At 38.6% G+C, this 11081-nt stretch overlaps 1 protein-coding gene across 3 annotated transcripts; it reads right to left on the bottom strand.

Moving 5' to 3' along the window:
* Nucleotides 1-238: 238 nt before the first annotated feature.
* On the bottom strand, nucleotides 239-9224 carry LOC131980079 (tetratricopeptide repeat protein 39C-like). Of its 3 annotated transcripts, XM_059344235.1 has the most exons (14): nucleotides 8773-9224; nucleotides 6624-6672; nucleotides 5290-5418; nucleotides 5055-5169; nucleotides 4508-4907; nucleotides 3671-3839; nucleotides 3464-3557; nucleotides 3275-3382; nucleotides 3075-3184; nucleotides 2862-2985; nucleotides 2672-2769; nucleotides 1914-2018; nucleotides 1771-1809; nucleotides 239-784 (listed from the first exon to the last, which is right to left on the bottom strand). In XM_059344235.1, exons 1-14 carry the CDS (start codon nucleotides 8916-8918, stop codon nucleotides 692-694), a joined length of 1779 nt encoding a protein of 592 aa, XP_059200218.1. In that variant the 5' UTR covers nucleotides 8919-9224; the 3' UTR covers nucleotides 239-691. The 3 variants fall into 3 exon arrangements, with proteins under 3 accessions (XP_059200218.1, XP_059200220.1, XP_059200219.1); XM_059344237.1 differs by lacking the exons at nucleotides 5055-5169; nucleotides 5290-5418; nucleotides 6624-6672; nucleotides 8773-9224 and having other exon boundaries at nucleotides 4500-4599; XM_059344236.1 differs by lacking the exons at nucleotides 5055-5169; nucleotides 5290-5418; nucleotides 6624-6672; nucleotides 8773-9224 and having other exon boundaries at nucleotides 4496-4583.
* Nucleotides 9225-11081: the final 1857 nt, after the last annotated feature.

Below are 11081 nucleotides of genomic sequence, written 5' to 3'. Positions count from 1 at the left end.
TGTTGCTCAATACAGTAGGTGCATTTATCATGTACAGTGAATAAAGAATAGTGTATACAATAATATTTCATTTTACAATATTAATTTTATTATCTTAAAAGAAACAATATAAATGAGAACCAGTTTACAGCAGTAGTAGCACTGAGCATCCAGGCCACTCATTATGTTGGCAAATCTATTAAAACCTGTGTGCAAGACATATTTACACCAATAAAAACAATTCTGCTTACAAAAGGGGCTATGCTAAAAAAAATCACTGTTAAGTACTCATGCCTATGTATTAGCAAAGCCACACACTCAGATGGCTAAGTCATTCATTTAACTGATTTGTCATTTAATACTTGATATGTGCCATTACTCTACTTGACCTGACGTTTTTTCCCAAAGCAGAGGAAAAAATGTTCCTCTGTGGAAGCAAAATGTATAAGTTTCCACGAATCTGACTGGCATGAAATTAACCGTGTAAACAATAAAAACCCAATGTATTCATTTATCATAAAGTACAGTAACAGATAAATTAAACGCCTTGTATCTACTCTCCCATAAAACACCTACAGTGTATATTGTGCACATTTTAAAAATGATGCATTGGCTCAGAATATGAAAATAAATAAAACAAAACAGTGTAACATTAGTAACTCATGTGGTATTGAGGCTTTCCTTCCACTTCTTCTGATGTGCAGATAAAATGTCAGGGTTGAGCAGCAGCAGCCCTCATGGAGGCGAGAGCTGAATGAATACGAACATGGAGCCTGTTTTCAAAGTCGTAGCCGGCGTAGTCCTCCTGCATAGGCCATGAAAAAAAGATGGTGAATAACATGAAAGTGTTTTTTTGCTCGTGTTCTTCTCTCTAACAATCTTTGCAGTCAGCACACTCAGACTGATCAATGCACTGGCTGTCCAATCACGTAGCAGCATACCCATTAAAGAAGCACAGAGCCCACTGCTCTGCTCCTACAGAGCTCCTGTCAGACATTGCTGCATCTGCGCAGGCATGCAGAGTTGGCTGTTACAGCAACAGCAGCAGAGAAATGAGATCTGTCAATGTCAGCTGTCCATCTACTAACAAAGTCAATGCTGTTGCACCAAACATCTCCAATGCTGCACGCAGTGCATCACCAGCAATGCAGACAACATTTACTGGACTTGTGTGGACACAAACTGACTGAGCCTTTTGGAACTGCCTTCAGCCCATCTTTGTCACGTTTCGTTATTACAAGAGATGTCCAGATACCCGACACTCTGTGCGTGGCATACTATTGTGGTCTACTTTGCTGTGTCATGACTTCTTGCTGAGGTCAGACAATGCAAATACACCTTACTTAAATCAACAAGACGGTATGAGGTCTCCCTCATGCTGCGTAAGGGAGACCTCAAAGGACACCGCGACAAAGACTTAACATAGCTTTAGCCAGCTAATCTCATTAAACCTCATCCATGAATCATTCGCACGCACAGATTTGATCTTAAACTATGCAAAGGCGCAATTTAAGAACTATTTTGGCATTAATCACTACTTCATGTTTGTTCATTGGTCAAATCAAAATGTAAGAATGCCCTAGACTACACGTAAGCAGATACGACCAAAAGCCGACTTGCGCTTTACTGTGCTGCGCTTTGTCAGGGGTAAACCAATAATGAAGCCTGTTAGAGGAGAACTAGTCATAAAACCAATTATTCAAACAATCAAAAAAAATCAATGCAAAATCAATATGCAAATGGAAAGCATAAAGCAAAGAAGAAGCCATAAAATAAAGAAACCTTCTGTACCTTAGCCTGAAGCATCAGCATTCTGCCCTTCCCTGCAGACTGGGAAAAAAAGACAATAAAATATTTATGTGACTTTTCCACCATCTCAGATAAGGGAAACAGTCTCACTATCACTCTCACACACACACAAAATAAAAACTTGCCTCTGGTGTGTTCAGCAGCACACAACCCAGTTCATAGCAGGAGTAGGGCTGCACATAAGAGTTGCTCAGACGGCCGACCTCATCCCTTGAAGCCAGATGGAAAAACTGCAAAAAATAAATAGGATCATTTATGAACCTGGGCGAGCTCTGGGCCTGGAAAAGGAAGATGGCCAGCAGGGGGCGACCCCAAAGGTCTCAAATAGATGTCCAAATTGTGTAGAACTCGATGAGAAAATGACCCTACTTCTCACTTGATTTATTACCTCAGTTAATATTTTCCTAATAAGTTTATGGTCTCAATTGCTAGTTTCAAGTATTTTTCATAACACCATGATGTTAATTTTACAGCCCAAAAAAGGTGGGGAAAAAACCTAATTAGAAAAGCGTGAGTCAGAATGAGTATCTATTTACAGAAAACACAAGATTCTCAGTTTGAGCATTAGATATCTGTCTTTGTACTGTATGCAACGAATGCATGTCGCAAAGGATTTGCAAATCATTGCATTCTGTTTTAATTCAATTTTTAACAGGGTCCCAACCTTTTTTGGAATCATGGTTGTATAAACTATCGTCCCATTTGAACTAAAACAGATAGTTATGACACACTAGATAAGTTGTAGCTATTAATACAACACTTGTTTGATGAGCACACTGTTAAACCACAACAATCCTACAATTACAATAATGAATGCAGTGTATCCTGCAGTGCATCACATTTCCACACCCTATACACTATTACTAATTAGCCATAAGAGTACCTGAATGGCATCTTTGGTATTATTGAGACATCTGCTTATGGCACCAAGAAGCAGGTTTTTCAGGCCTGCACATGAGGCATCATCAATCCCCTGCAGGACTAGAACAAAACAACAACAAAACAGTCAAGCTCCACACAACAACAAACAACAAAAACTAGTTTGGTGATTTAGACATTTTATAATCAACTACCTTGTGTCATTGTCTGCAGCTTGGCGGTGGAGCAGTTGGGCAGAGCTTTCCACAGATAAAGAATCTCGATCACTGACAGGATGCAGAGTTCTTTGGATAGACTGGGGGTCCTTAGCTTCTCAGCCTGTCAAAATGTGTGCATGTATACTTTTGTATACAGTTTTTTTGCACCAGAAATTTGCAGTTAAAAAAAACAGCTGGAAAATTACTCACCCTCTTCATGGAGAACAACTCTATCTGATTATTCTTGCGTTTGAAAAGTTTCTCAACATCCTTGAAAACCTTGACAGCTCCCTCCAGATCACCTGTGGCTCCTTGGCAGACTACACAACACAACGAAATAGAATATGGATTAGGGTCTAATACCTCGCAAGCACTGCCCTTAAAGCCTTATTTGTTTGTATTTTTACCACCTCCAGTTAAATAGGCGTAGTAGCACTGGGACCAGCGAGACTCTGACTTCAGTCGCTCAAAGGCCCTGTAGGCTTCTCTGTAGTTCAGTTCGATCATGCTGCACCAACCTAAAAGGTTCAACAATCACAAATTATGATGCAGACGAGAGCTGAGCACGGTGGTTTGAAATCTGAGAGGGAAAATAGTACCTATTTCATATAAACACACGTGCTGAATCTCCCTCTGGTCAGAGGCCAGATCTAAGGCATCACGGAAGGACGTCAAGGCACTGCTGATCTGGCACTAGAAAGGGGAACTTTGTTGTGTGAGTTACAGGCTGAGACAATATTGAGCTTTCCCCAGGCAGAATAGGCCACATAGCAGTAGATGATGCAGATTATCCTTAATATATTCACCTCGAGGCGCTGGACTCTGCCTTTGAAAAACATGAAGAGGGAGGAGTTTGGATAGATGGCCTCTCTTTGTTGAAGAATGGCTTTTGCTTCCATCAGGCCCGTCTGTGTGTCTGTGCCGTCCAGAGCAAAGAAGGGCTGCACTACTGTGTGGTACCACAGGAGGGCCAGGCTATAAAGGGAAGCACAGAGAAAATAGTGACTGGGAGTGACGCCATGTGATGTGAAACTACAACAATTTGTAATGATTTTAAGATAAATGGTTGATTGGGTGATCATATCATATTTAACAAAAATGCTATAAAGCATAATGTACTACCATTATGTACAATTAAGAATTAAGTTTTAGAAATGTTGGTAACTTTATGGACCTAACCAAATTTCCACTCTTGAATTTGAATTTTGATTTTGAAAGGGGGTTAATACCAACACATTCTAGGAATCAAACAATTAATTAATATGATGTAGTAATTGGGCAACTTTTACTGCCAACTGTTCTGTAACGTCATTTGTAATTACTTTATCCAACTGTTAATCATTTAAACTATCCACTGTTGGACAGTCTGAAGAGCCACCATGCAGTTTTGTCCAGTAACCTCATGTCTCATACTCTTGATAATCCTGAATAGATGAACATTTCTAGTGAACACAAAATCCAAATACTATATAATAGTTGGAAATCCCTATATATTAAATCTTATGTCATACTTTACTCATCTTTTTTCTTTCCTCTAGAAATTATTCTTCCATTACTTTGTCATATTGTTAACTGACTGAGTTTAATTTGTCCTAGTTGCAGCCAGAATACAGATACACAAACGTACTCACTCACATACTCACGTAGCTAAGGGGGCCTTCATGTCCTTACTTTCACTGGCGTACGTGAGCGCTGACAGGCCTTGTAGCCGGTCGCCAGGAAAACCCAGCAGGTTGACAATCTTCAGGAGGTGCGGCGGTACCATCGAGATGCAGAGGTGGAAGAGGCCGTAACCAAAGCTGACCGAACCTTTGAGCCGGTCCAGAGCCTCTGGGTTGACGCCGTCCAGCCTCAGGGAAGGGCTCGGCCCGGGTGAAGCCGAGCGGCTGTGGTTGGACGAGTCAGAGGACAGAGATGGAGGCGTTATCGCTTGCTGCTCGGAGGCTCTTCTTCTGCTGCCCTCCTGCAGGTGTGTGATGTCGCTGTAACATTTATTGTACATCTTCCAGGCTTTACGGAGGATCCAGCCTCCTTTGATGTATGCTGTCAGGAAATTGAAGCTGAGGTCAGTGAAACATGCTATTCTTTGCAGTTAATCTGAGTTTAATAAAGCTACCAGTAGGCCATTGCTGAGTTCATATAGTTAAATATGCAGCGTTCGTAATTAACCAAGCAGTCAGGTTTCCTTACATGACAGCTCTTGTTTGATGAATGACAGCACTGCGAGGTAAACCTGGCAGTCTGCGATGATGATCTGTCTCTGAAGCCGGTCCACTGCAGCCACCCCCGACCTCTGTGAGTCCATCTGCCCACACAAACACCTCACACTTACAAATGATGTGACAAGCAGGCTAACAAACCTGGACATCGAGGTCTAAATATATCATGTGCATTCAATTAAATTAGGTGTTGAACAGTTACTCACACTCCTCTTGATCTTGTTTTTAATGGCCTCAATGACACCAGTGTTTTCACTCTCACAGAGTCTCTCTGTAGCCTTGAGGTCCTCATAGGCCATCTGCATTTTCTCTTCCTCAAACGTCATCATGGCGTTCTACAAAAAAGAAGCCGGATACAGTGTCCTGTTATTTACATTACATAAATGAATGCTGGTGATCCACAGGTCTTACAGGTGAAGCCTAATGTTTAATCCTTGATTAAAACCTGAAGTTCAGCAAGCAGCAAAACAAAACTGTGCAAACAAATCCTCTTACTTTTCAGATTTCATACAAATATACAATATGTACGAGTCCTGTTTTTCCTTTCTATATATTTGTCATAACTTTCTCTTTAAACTACTGAAGACAATTTAAAGCCACTTGCACACACCCAAAAAAAACTCAAGCTTGGCCACATAAAAAAAGAAAAGAAAATACTAATAATCATCTTTTGGTGGCACACTACTCATGAAAAAAAATTAAGTGATCATAAAATGGAAACATTAAAGCAGGAGACAAATGTATTGTCAGATGGAATAATAATAATAATAATAATAATAGGCTGACACATAACTTACTTTTTCATTTACATTTTACATTATATTATTGATTCATCACTTAGACAGAATAAGTAGAATTGTTAAATGTCAAAATTAACTAACTTTTTGTCTTTTTACTTTGCGTTTTAAAATTGTTAACATTCCAAGTTATAATATCTCTAAACTGATCACATTATTAAATGGTTATTATTCTGGTGGCACACTGTAGGCTCCACATAACCATATATCCGCCATAGGCTGCAAAATCTGCCAATATATAGGTGGGGCTTAATTGTCATTATTTTGGTTGACAAAAAGCTCTTGGACAAGTAAGTAAGTGGACTTGTGGAGTAGAGATTGTTTTATCATCTCTTAACATGGTTTTAATTTATTTGCAGTGGTTTATTTGCGACGCTTCCTCCTGTTCCTATTGAGTTTTATCCACAAATTGAAAGGGCATCAATTTAGTCGGACACACTTCTATTTTTGTGGCAGAAAAAATGAGAAGTGTAACTTTGTTCCTGGCAGGAACAACCAGGGAGATTCCTTGAATCTCATTATGAAACTGAAGAGCTTTTTAAAGCGCAGTAATATGTAGCCCACTGCTCCTTGCATGGTGTGTTCACTTGTGTGTAAAAAAGGATGGGTTAAATGCAGAGGTTGAATTTCCCCATTTTGGGATTTATAAAGTAATTAATCTTATTTAAAATAATATTTGTCAGCATTAGGACCACAAAGTAAAACAGGAGAGTGCTGCAAAAGGAAGTTGCTTTTTAACTCACCAGAAAACTCACAAAACTGGCCCCAAAACTCATCAAAGGACTGTGTTTTCTGAAACAGAGGATAACGAACGGAGTGTTACGTCAGTGAGAGACATGCTGTGTGGGCAGGTAACAGGTCTCGAGGGCATAAAACAAGTTCAGGGGTGGAGTGACAAAAATGTGTTGAGCTGGTTTCACGCATTTACAAGGGGGTTGATTAACTGTGAACAGGGTGAAGCTCATGATGACAGTCAGACAGAAGAAACTTCATTCAACAGGAACTTGGGAGATTTTATTGGGTACAGATATTACCTAATCATTACCTAATCTTCTTGGAAATATTTGAGATATATATAATATAAGCACTCAAAACAAAATATATACAGTGTTCTTACAGCTTTTAAAGCCAAATTCAAGCACTTATCAATGTGCATTTTCAAGCTTTCCCAACACCTTACGACTGTGTTAAATTACATATTTATATACAGTACACACAGTATACTTATTTCACTTCCTTCTATTAAATTAGATCATATTTTGCTATAAACAAGATTTGTTTCAAAATATGTCACCCGTTTGTAATTAGGCATCCTGAATATATCAAAAATGTCAAGCCGTTTCAAGCGTTTTTATTCAAAATCCAAGCGATTTCCAAACCTTGAAAAAAACCCCATTAATATTCAAGTGTTTTAACATAGGTGCAGTCATTTTGTTTCAGAAAGGTTATACTGTATATTTTATCTTTAACAGAGCCAGGGGGACCTTTATAAGGAAACTGGTTATTATAGGCATTAACACGCTTCTTGCCATTTGCTGTGTTATGCATCTTTCACTTCCCTCTCTTTTTTTCTGCTGATTCAATAAGAACAGGATGACACCTAGTGCTTAACGCAATTAGTGGAAGAGATGACATTTGAGCTTTCACCAGGGGTCAGGACACATAGGGTTTGTTTGCCCTTCTGTGACATCAACATTAAAGTTGAAAGGAAACATTTCCTAGAGATAATCAGCCTGTATAGTGACAGCACAGCATGAATCAATGTATGCAAAAGCCTGCAACCTGCAAGTGGACCATGATCAGAGTATGTGGGGTTCTGACCCCTTTAAACAAAGTAGTGTGTATATGAGCCATCACATGTTGTTTATTTGAATAGGCCTCAAAAAGGTAGACGATGATCCTGTATCACCCACGAAAGAGTAAAAAAAGCGCCTCATGTGGAAAAATATTAATAAACACAGCATAGTTTATTTCAGCTTTCCTATCCTATAAATTGTCTAATATACCTTACTGGATTAGAGGATCATTTGTAAATGTAATTAAGTATCACAACTTTTGACAACCTTATTATAAGTAAAATGTACTTAAATTAGTCCAGTCGAAAAGTATCAAATGGAAAAGTACTCATTATGCACCTAGTGTTATTATTACAGAACAATAATATTCCAATATCATGTTCTGTTTTAATCCCTAATGAAAACATAGAGCATTTCAATGTTGTACTTTGTCAATGTGGCGTTAAGATACTTTGCATACTGTCTTCCTGTTTAATTTCATATTAAACTAGATTTTGGACTGACAAAACAAACATTTAAAGACCACACCATGCATTTTGAGAAGCTGGGATGGCCATTTTTCACCATTTCTGATATTTTATAGCTCAAACAATTAATCGATTATGCAAAAACATTCTTATTTGCAGCTTTAAGTAGAATCATAAATATCATCAGATAGAAATACTGAGATGAAGTACGTCATAATTAGACTTAAGTGCAGTACTTTTCTACTTGTAAATTCACACCGATTGATGGTCTGCCTGTGACCACACAACAAGCGCATAATTATTGTTAGAATAATAAAGTCATTACAGTATTTGAGCATCACGAGTCACATTGTGGGTGTGGATATTTGCTGAGGGTAGTTAAACAAGAATCATCCTGCTTGTAAGCTGATCATATGGTGCTACAATAGACAAGCTTGACAAGGATGTTGGGGATTTTTTTACTAAGCAAAGACAGTGCTGAATTAAATAAATGTGTTAATGTCTTCTGTTGGTTAACGACAGTAGTTTGGACACATAGCTACACTTGTCATTGCATGTAACAACCCCCTGTAGAGAATACTCATCACTGAAATGTTTCCCCATTGTGAAAACAGACAGAAAACACAGACCTGTATATTCTGAAGAGCTCGTCGCTTTCCTTGAAACCATTGTTGAGCAGCATGTTGATTCCTTTCAGTGCCAGCTCTGCGTCGTTGATATCATCCGTCTTCTCATCCTCCACGCTTCCCCGGGCTGGTTCTGCCGGCTCCGCCATTGAGAGATACCCGATACCGGAGACTAGGAGCTGAACGCGGCCGTGGAGAAGGAGGGAGGGGACGTGCTGTATGTCTAGTTAGTTTACTTACAGGCAGAGTGGTCTAAACCAGTGGCGCAGTTATGAGCAAACGCAGTCATGTTGATAGTCATTACACGAGAAGACAGATAAGCGAGCAGCTTCAGATTAACTAACCGCTGTCGGCATGTGGTCGTTTGCCAGCCGTTAACCAGCAGTTGTGTTCCGTATTCTGCCGCCTGACTGACCGGCGGTTCGTGTGTTCCTGTGCAGACAGGAAACGTGCTGCCTTTGGGTGCTATGGGAATTATGGGCTTTCGCATCAGAAAAGAAAAGTAACGAAGTAATACGTCACCCTGTTAAAAAAAATAGCCTAACTAATTTTTTCAAGTTTTGCAGGAAACACAAAAACCTTAACCAAAAGTGTAACATATGACATTTATTGATCATTTCAATCTAAAGGGATGTAACAAAGGATGGCTATTGGCATAGTAGTTACACTGTGTGTAAATTATGTAACTTAAGAGAAATAAATGACTTAGGCAATTTTTTGAACATGCCTTTGTGACTTAAGCAAGATATTGTAACACTCTATTTTGAAGGTGTTTACATAAGAGTCACTCAAGCCTGTCAGAAACATGAAAAGTATCGTGAGCATCAATGTTACTTCAAAGTGTAATTAATGTTCATGACACATCCCATAACATAAAGTGTCTGATCAACTGAGGATGTAGGCGATTTTACCATAGGTGGTCGGCGTCATGAGGAGATGATTTAAGGAAAAAATAATACATTTGACAAAAAATGATTTAGGCGATTTTTTAACGGTGTGACGAATAGTATCAAAAATGATTACAAACGTTCTTAAAATAATCAGGAAAAAATATAATAGAGATCGTATCTGGAAATGATGTCTTTGTTTGACTGACTTTAAAAAACAAAGAAATCTCACAATACAATCCTGGGACTCAGAATAATAGACTGTATAAATAGGCTCAGAATGCAAATTATTTGCAAATCTTTTCCGACCTACATTCATTTGAATGCAGCTCAAAGGCAAGATAGGAAATCTAATTTACTGTTTACCATGTTACCAACAATGATGACGTGTTTTGTAGGCGGAGCCTATCATGCTTTGCACAGTTCCTCCTGAAATTCAGACTTAACGTTATGTGTTAACTAAAGTCGATCACAATCAGCCGGTTTCTGGAGTGTTTTAATATTCAAATGCCTGCTTTGATAATGATATTAAATAAAAAAGATAAAGTCTGGGGTCCTGCGCCTTCAAATTTTACGTTACCGAATATTTCACAGTCTAACAGGCTATATTGAGAGTAGTTAATACTGTAGAATGTGTTTCGTTATCCTAAACAATAATCAGTATATTAAAACTGAAATGAAAATAAAGTCTGTCCGTTGTAACACATATTTTACTTACATCTCTATTTGTCTGTGTAAAGGTTTCCTCTGCAGGTGATGCAGACAAGGTGGACCTCTGATGCTCCACATGAGAAGACACAACTGGACTCAAACACATCAACAACTTATCAATATCTGAGGTTACATATTGATGTTTTTATGTATGTGTAGTTTGACTTAAATCTTTTGCTGCTGTAGTGTTTTTACGTTTTTGCATTAAATCATATTATTAAAAGCACACATTTATCAGCTTCCTGATTGTATTCTCACATTTTTTAAATGAGACATATATCACCTGGAATAAGAGTTGAACATAAATGCTTAAAGTTTTATCTGTGTTGTATTATATCAGATATTTTAAATCTAACATTTTCACACAGCAATAAAGACAATGTTAGCTCAAATGTAAATATAATTTATTGAAATGCATAAAAAACAACAAGGTGGACAATATTCAAGTCTGGAAAAGTTCTCCATGATGGTGAGCAGCTTGACCTGCTGACCTCCCCTATGCTGCTGCTGCCATCACAGTGGAAGAAGAAGACATCTGGGCAGCTCTTCCTCAAAGAAGGGGAGAAGGTCTTTCCACCACAGACACTGATGTCCAGCAGCTCGCTGGACACAGAGCTGTCACCAATGATCCACACTGACTATGGGAGGAAAATAAATGAGAGTATTAAATGCTTCAGGTAAAACAATAAATATAACAAAAAGCTATGAAGAGTG

Source organism: Centropristis striata, chromosome 11, assembly GCF_030273125.1.
Source record: "Centropristis striata isolate RG_2023a ecotype Rhode Island chromosome 11, C.striata_1.0, whole genome shotgun sequence".
Lineage (NCBI taxonomy): Eukaryota > Metazoa > Chordata > Actinopteri > Perciformes > Serranidae > Centropristis > Centropristis striata.
This window is presented reverse-complemented; position numbering and strand designations above follow the sequence as displayed.

Excerpts from the sequence above, each read along its gene's own strand:
- LOC131980079 (XM_059344235.1), bottom strand. The coding sequence starts at position 8,918 with ATGGCGGAGCCGGCAGAACCAGCCCGGGGAAGCGTGGAGGATGAGAAG. Across the intron at positions 2,019-2,671 it reads ATACCAAAGATGCCATTCAG|TTTTTCCATCTGGCTTCAAG; the intron begins GTACTCTTATGG and ends TATTTTTTGCAG. Across the intron at positions 1,810-1,913 it reads TGCTGCTGAACACACCAGAG|TCTGCAGGGAAGGGCAGAAT; the intron begins GCAAGTTTTTAT and ends TTTTTTTCCCAG.